This window comes from Habropoda laboriosa, unplaced genomic scaffold, assembly GCF_001263275.1.
Source record: "Habropoda laboriosa isolate 0110345459 unplaced genomic scaffold, ASM126327v1 scaffold12, whole genome shotgun sequence".
Classification (NCBI taxonomy): Eukaryota; Metazoa; Arthropoda; class Insecta; order Hymenoptera; family Apidae; genus Habropoda; species Habropoda laboriosa.
Genome location: NW_017100132.1, coordinates 854,397 through 862,784, shown reverse-complemented (window position 1 = coordinate 862,784; position 8,388 = coordinate 854,397). Strand labels below are relative to the sequence as shown.

The 8,388-nt window shown below is 33.0% G+C and overlaps 1 protein-coding gene across 1 annotated transcript in view; it reads left to right on the top strand.

The window, feature by feature from the left end:
- Window positions 1-8,388, top strand: part of LOC108575161 (polypyrimidine tract-binding protein 2) — a 179,706-nt gene that overhangs the window by 109,164 nt on the left and 62,154 nt on the right. The window contains exon 4 of the mRNA XM_017937926.1: window positions 4,598-4,738. Coding sequence (XP_017793415.1) covers window positions 4,598-4,738 — 141 coding nt within the window. The remainder of the gene's footprint in view (window positions 1-4,597; window positions 4,739-8,388) is intronic.

Below are 8,388 nucleotides of genomic sequence, written 5' to 3'. Positions count from 1 at the left end.
AATTTTTATTTTTACAATATTCTCCTTTTTTTAAAACGTTATAGATTATTATAGAATTACTTCTTGGTTTAATTGTATGTCAATTTGATATTTGACACATTCAGTGCAGTAAATATCACATTAATATTATAGGTCACACAAAACTCGGTAAATAATAATATTTATCATACAAATTGAGACTGTATTAAATGGTAATTCAAACATGGCATGAAACTGGTCAGCAATCATTTTTCACGGGAGCAGAATAAAACAACTACATTTTCTTTTCTCGAATAGAAATGTGAAATTTCTTTTATCTTCTTTCGATTCATTTTAAATTATAGAAACTCATTTATAACGAATAGAACAATTCTCCTTCTAAACTAATTTATTCCGAATGAAATAATTAAAAAGTAAACTAAAGCAAATATATGAAAAAGAAAATTCTAAAACAAATTTTCATAAATTCACGTGAAACTTGAATGGACAGATGAAAGAAGTTTATTATTTCAAATATTACCAAACAGACGTGGAGAAAATTGATGGTGTTATTCGAAAGAAAATGGCAGATGTCCGGAAGATCGAGTTTCTAAGAGAGTCATTAGAGTTTTATTAGTTAATTTTATTTTATCCGTTTTATGACGCACTGAACTTCTCGTAATTTCATACCCACATTCGACATAAAAATACTTCGACACGTCGAATCTCCTCTATACCCGGTGGTCATTTTAATTTTACACGAATGGCCGACGTGACCAGCGGAGACACCATAAATGCCACAGACTTCAAAACTACCGGAAATTCGCCGTCCCGGAAGGAAGTTCACGTGAACTTCGTCGAATTATCTACGTGCGTCTGTTTTATTTCCTTCGCAGGCTCGAGTGACGTAAATAAAAAGGTTTTTATATCTCAATACTTGTTGTTATTCGTCTATTGCAATATTCACGGTGAATATTCTTTGCAATTTATAATCACGAATTAACACCACTCGTTCTCGTTACTAAATTTACATCGTTATATTGTAACGCGGGAATTACAATATGTATAATGTACGAATATTACGTTCAATTTTAATATTAATACCAGAATATCATATTAGAATGAAATTTACAATATTATACTTTTAAATTTTGCTTATTTTTTATATGGATCACCTTTATGCGCAAAAAATTTGTTCACCAGAAGAGTGTTTGACGGATATTTTTAACACTTGAAAATAGAATTATCATTTCTTCAAGTAATTAAATACGTACAAGTATTAATATAGGTTTGAAATAATAAAAAAAAGTATTTATTAAATAATGACCAATAATTTGCAAATCAACCAAAAATTCCACTAAAATAATTCCAATAAAAAACTCCATTCTAAGATCATTGTTACGGTTAATAATGGTTATTTTTTATATGTTACAATACAATGATATTACCAGAATCCCGAAACAGCGTCGAAAAGTGTTCCTGACAAGTTTCGAGGATCGTTCATTAACTCCACTAATTATAACTCGCTTAATTATTATCGCGAAAAGTGAGAATATTATTAAACATAAACGAATCGATATGCAAAAGGGAAAAACTGCGGAAAACATCGTTTATCTTTTGGCCCGGCGGCAACGAGAGATCGATCGATGAAATACAGGGGTGGAATCGATCAGCGAGCGCAAAGTGGCCGATTGAATTTCAATATTAATCGGGACCGTTAGCGCATGGACGTTCCCGTCCGGGCTATTAAAAATGCAACAGGCCAAAATTGGCCTTGCCAAGGGAAACAATGCTGTTAATGTCTCTGTTGGCCTCTGTTTTTCGTGTTCTTCGTTTGCAGCGTGGCTGGAACGTGTAATTGGAATGGTCACTGGATCGAAGATTCAAGTTTTAATTACAATACAACAATTGGCTTCGCGTTAGTGGCAACGAAATGAAAATTATTAGTCTCTTTTCTGGTGATTTTCGAGAAACTTTGCTTCGAACAGAAAATTAAATTATAATCTTCTTTCTGTTGATTTTTGAGAAAGTTTTTGCTTCGAACAGAAAATTAGAAAATTGACTGATAATGAATACGAATATCATCAGTGGCAAGAAAATTTAAATTAATAATCTTCTTTCTATTGATTTTTGAGAAAGTTTTTGCTTCGAACAGAAAATTAGGAAGTTGATTGATAAAGAATATGAAAGTCGTTAGTGACAAGAAAATTAAATTATAATCGTCTTTCTGTTGATTTTTGAGAAAGTTTTTGCTTCGAACAGAAAATTAGAAAATTGACTGATAATGAATACGAATATCATCAGTGGCAAGGAAATTAAATTGTAATATTCTTTCTGTTGATTTTTGAGAAAGTTTTTGCTTCGAACAGAAAATTAGAAAATTGACTGATAATGAATGCGAATATCATCAGTGGCAAGGAAATTTAAATTAATAATCTTTATTCTATTAATTTTTGAGAAATTCTTTGCTTCGAACAGAAAATTAGGAAGTTGATCGATAAAGAATGTGAGAATATTTTTTATTACTGCATTTTAACACGTACGAATTAACTATGTATTACCCGAAAGTTGTATTAAATAAATTGATTTGTTTTTTTTAATTAAAACGGTATTTATGTCCGCTCCGACCAATATTTGCGAATATTTCGACAAACAGCGCTAATTTTCTCGTTCCACGTCGGTTTTCATTTTTCCAAACATCGCCCCGTATCTTCATTCGAACATGTTACAAAATTGAAATAATTGCTCGGTGTAGGTGTGTATTTTTTCCTGGCCTGTGTGCATAACGTGTTTGCTTTTATTTGGACATTGGCGACGCCAACGGATGAAAATACGCTCCCGTGGCGCAGAAACTTTATTTTTTTATCGGTAGATAATCTGAAAATATGTGTTTGTCGAAACGGGACAGGCGAAAATTCGGTATTAACGGACGTGAATATTGATCGGCGCTGTTATTCCTTGGAAAATAGATTTTTCCACGTTAACAAAATTATGTTACACTTTCGTTCATCGTGAAATATTCCCGCGGCTCGAATCAATCGAAGAATAGATTGGAAATTTGAAGAATAAATTGAAAATTGAATATATATATTCAATTGCAATTTGTCAATTGAGCTATGGGAATTTCAGTGAAAATCAAGAATTTCGGAGAAAACGGAAAATTACTATCCTGCGCAATTTTCTAAATAAATTAGCTATATAGGGTGTTTAAAAAACTGTTCACTTTTTTCAGAGAAATATAACTGATAACACAACGTATCATGTTAACAAATGTACTTTGTCTTCAGAGTCTTCATTTGTCGACACACTTTTGGAATCTTCTGCAAGTGATTTCCAAAATTTTGAGGCACATTATTTTTATTTACTCTTGTAATCACATTCGCGATTTTCTGTTGAAGGTATAAAATATACAGGGTGTTATGTGTATAATCTTCAATTTAACAAGGATTTTAAAAATTATATCAAAGTGGATCTGATTAATCAACGAAAAAATGGTCAGTTAATTATCCACAATTACTCCTTAGTTCGAAGATATCCTGTATAAAGTACAAATTCTCCATGCAAATGATAACATTTTTTCAAGTAGCCTGCATAATGTTCAGTTTAGAAAGTCGCGATACTATATCAAAGATTCTGATTAATCAACAAAAAAAAAGATCGTTAATTACCCGAATTTACCTCAGTTCAGAGATACCACATAGAAAGCACAAATTCTCCATACAAGTGTTAACATCTTTTCCATAATTTACGTGTACAATGTCCAATATAAAAAAATCGTGAAATTATGCAAAGACTTAAAAAATGAATAAAAGAGGCTCTGATTAAAAAAAAAAAAATTGAAGGAAACAATAGAAAGAATTGTTACGTTTTATGAGTAAATTTGCCGGTGTTGGTTGCACAGGATCGTGCAACTTGGAAAGACTTCTCGCATAGGCGGATCGATTTCTCGTCGTTCCGGCGACTAACTCGGTAACAAGTTCCTCTTTCGCGGCAACTTCCGGCTCCGGCGTGTTCCCAAGCTGCGTTTTAATCTCCGTCGGGGATCTAACGTGCCGCATTTCTTTACCATTTTATGCTAATCGACGGTGAAGTTCGCTTCGCGGCGACAGCTGATGACAGCGATGATGTTTTAGACTCTGATGACTTCTAGAAACTAAAAGGAGAAAGAAAAAATGAAAACAGTTTACGTTTCATTGGAAAACAGAAGTGAAATAGATTCTGTTCATTACTCTAACCCCGTGTAAACAAATGTTCATAATACAGGGTGGCTCGTAAGTCGGTCACTTCACCATTTAAAAATCGAACAATATTTTTTCTGTTATATTTGAAAATTTTTGATCCAGATTTTCAATATTTATTTTACGTCAATTTCTAAAATGGTCAAAATTAAAAAAAATATATTTCTCTTTCACTTTGTGTCCTGAAACTTTCGTTACTGAGTGTGGCCTATGAGAATGAAATATCATTTCTTGTGAATGATTACGGAAAATGAATGCGGTAGAAAATGTTACAGTGAATCTATGTTGACAAAGATATTAAGAAAAAAATTGTTTCTGAAGTGTTATAAATTTTATTGTAACTCTAGAAAATGTGACAGCGGCTGATTACATTTTGGCCTTTTTTTTTTTATTTGTTACAGAACTCAAACAACCAAGTTGCGATTCCTGGACAGAACCAGGTGGCACAGACACAAGCAGAGACTCAAGGGGGGCCTAACACTGTTCTCAGAGTCATTGTCGAGCAGATGGTTTACCCAATTTCCTTGGATGTACTCTATCAGGTAAGTTACGACTTCTGTTTCACTGTCTGCCAAAGGGTTCCTTGTTAATTTCTCAGAGTTTTTCAATCTATCGAGAATTTACTACCTACAGAAACTCTCATTCTGACTTAAACACAAAACTAGGATAGTGAATACAGAGATCCAAACACAATTTCTCTCTCAAATTAACTATTTATTCTTATTAATTTACAATTGAATATTCTCCAACTGGCATATATAACCACTAAAGCTCGCATAAAACGAAAATTCGATTTTTATACATAAAGAAAATTGTCGCAACAAGTAACAAGCATTTTTGTCACTTGAAACGTGCAATTGTAATTAAAATGGGTAGAAAAAGGTAGAAAACCGAGCACAATTTTTTAGTCAAATTATCCATTAACCCTTTGCACTCCAAAGGCGCTGTTATGGCGACTGTCGTGTACTCGCGTCGGTTTGAGTTATGTTTCAAACTTGGATCACGAGAGAAAAATCGGACTGTTTTCTAACGAGGTCTGAAGCGATCCCGGAATACCCTTTCTCCAACGTTATAATATAAACGACTTGATTATGCGTTCAGCGCTCGGACTGACTCAATACTTGGTTGTTTAACGTTCAGAATGATACTGATTCGAAATTCAGAGGAAGTCACGCATCTCAGCTACTGAGGGCGGAGTTTAATTTTGGAAGTGAAAAATGGGAGAAATAAGAACATTAAGTATTGGTCGTAGGGTGTGGTGGTGGGAAGTGGTGGTAGAAGGATGAGGTGTCGGGGTTTTGGGGAATTCCGAAAAAAGGAGATAGGACATGAGAGAAGGAAGACACTAGTTCAGTAATTGGAAAATCGGGACAATGGTTAATAAACTGAGTTCTGGTGGTGAAATTACCGAGGGTACGCGCTTAATAACGGCCCCGGCTAATCCTATGGGTCGCGGATTCTTCAGGCCCGTCTTACAATTTCCTTAAGCTGTAAAAATAAAAGGAGAAAGGCTCGATGCGAAAATAGACAAAAAAAATGTTCGGTACGGAACAGCGACATACTTCATTACTCTGGAGAACTTAGAAATGTAAAATTGAAGTTTCTTAATATTACTAAAATAATGCAACTTAAATATTAAAAATTTGGAGAACTTAGAAATGTAAAATTGAAGTTTCTTAATATTACTAAAATAATGCAACTTAAATATAAAAAATCTTTTCTTTCTTGACAAATCTTTATATTTTCAAAAGTTTCACTGCAAAAGTACACTGAAATTGCTATCTAATCTTATCAAAAAATGCTTGGAGTGCAAAGGGTTAATTTCTCTTTCATTAAGGATGGAATATTCTTTATCTACAGCTGTTGAGTTTATATAAAACAAAAATTCAAAACTCACGTTGCACAATATTCCTGAAATATCGACCAAAATCTGTCCTGAATTGTTCAACCATTTGAAACGTCGTCACTAGAATTCCACGATTTTCCATAGAGATTCCACACAGTCCCGAATTTTCGAATCGCACCGCGCGTACACTGTACACTATTGAACCACAAAGAACCTGAAAATGGGGTCAACGAACGTTCACGCGTATTTATTCGACAACAACGGGCAACACGAGGATCGTAAAAATGGTCGAAATCGGTGGGAATAATGCAGGAGATGGGAAATTAATCGGATTTCGCGGCGTATCCGGCGAATTCGATTCCCGATTAATCGGATATTTTCTCCTTTCGCCGGTTCGCGCGCGGATTACGATGGGAAAGGGTCGCGGCATATTTCGCGCGGCGATCTCGCCAGATTTTTCGCCTCGTTTTCGTTAATGGAATATTAAATAATCCACACTGGCCAACGAAACGTTTACTCGCTCGAAAATCCACTGCTCTCTTCGCCAGTTCGTTGTGCTTCGTTTAAAATCGATTGTATTGCTTATTTATCAATATTTTCATATTTAACGAGGATGAAAAAGCATTTACTACTGATTGAAATATAACACTAATTGGGATATAGTATGATAATAATTGGAATTAAATGTGAATTCGAATTTTCTTGTGCAACGTAGAAAATTGGAGGAAATTGGTGACATAATTGATGATTTAAAAAATGATACTAGCGTTAAATGAATTTAGTAGATATTGTTGTGGATAGTGATAGAAATTATTGTGATTTTTCTTGTGTAGGTTGTTTCTTTTTTTCTTTTTGGTATAGTATACTTTATTTTATAATAATTATAGAAAGTGTAGTTGTAGGGGACTTCGTTGAGTTGGTAGAGTCTTCGTCGATCTTCTTTTAAAGTCAAGCATCGTTGACCGCAGTCACAATAAAGATGGGTGGCCGTTAGAAGAAATTCGATTTCTTTTCTCTTGATTGATAATTCGTGGACATTTTCGAACTCTTGGGGGAGAAGAAACCTGCTTTCTTTCTAAAATTTATAATTCTCTCCCTCCTTTCTCTCTATACTACAATGCAAAAATCTCTTATAATAAAGTTGATGTAATAATTGAACGAAAAGCTTGCGGAATTCTTGAAAGGTTTATATTAAAGAGAATTGAAATTGATGATTGAGAAAATTGAAGGTAATGGGTATAAAAATGACAGAAAATAAAAATGTTGTTTCAATTTGAAAGCTCCGGAAGTTCCAAGAAGGAAAATTTTTCAGTTGATAATTTGAAAATATTTCAGGGAAGAAAGAATTGCATATTTTGTAGTAACACTTGCGAAAATGGTCTGTAGTAAATAGAAAAAGTTAGCAAAATTGGAAAGAACGTTTTGTATGTTTGAATTCTAATTTTTATTGTCAATTGCAGGTTTTATGAAATTAAGGTAATTGCATCTCTTGAAAAAAAAAAAAAAAAAAAAAAAGAGAGATTAGAGAAACGTTTTCTGCTCCACATTTTAAAATAAAAGCCAAGTAAAGCATACATACAAGCTGAAAAGAATTATTTCACAGAGATTAATAATTGAAAAGTAAATCTGCAACGTTTTCGTAGACCGAAATATTAGCTTTTATGTAGAAAGAAGAATGTATAATACATATTTTTCAAGTCAGAAACTAAAATGCGAAGTTATTGAGGCACGTTACCGTGAAAATATTCTATCCAAAATATCTGGATTTATACGCAGCCAAACATGAAAAAGTTCCTGGAAAACATTTGCTGCTTGTCCTTTTTTGCTCGCATCGGCTTAACCTATTATTTTTACGAAATTTTTCCTCTATATTTTCTTCCTGCTTGTATATTTTATTATGATGAAAATGGTAAAAATGATTTCAGATTTAGTTGAACTACCGTTGATTATTTTCATTTATTTATTTGTTCGAATTTTCAAATTTTCTAAACTGTTGTATAAAACGAGCTTAATTATCACTTAGAAAATCAAAATATTCATCGTAGAATTTCAATATTAAGGACAATTCATTATTTCCATACGTTCATAGTCTTTTCTGTCATAATTTTTGCACTATTTTCAATGCCACTGTATAACAATCGCGGAAACTATCTTTCAAATTATACTTATTCCGTTCACTTCAGATTAAGATAAACTGTTCATTGTTATAACCTATTGTTTTATGCATGTATCATATCGGAACCTAAAATTCCGAAATAATCATTAGAAACTTCCAAACTAACCTCATCAATACTTCTATTTGAAATATCTTAAAATTCTCTAAAATCCTAATAACTCAGAATTCTT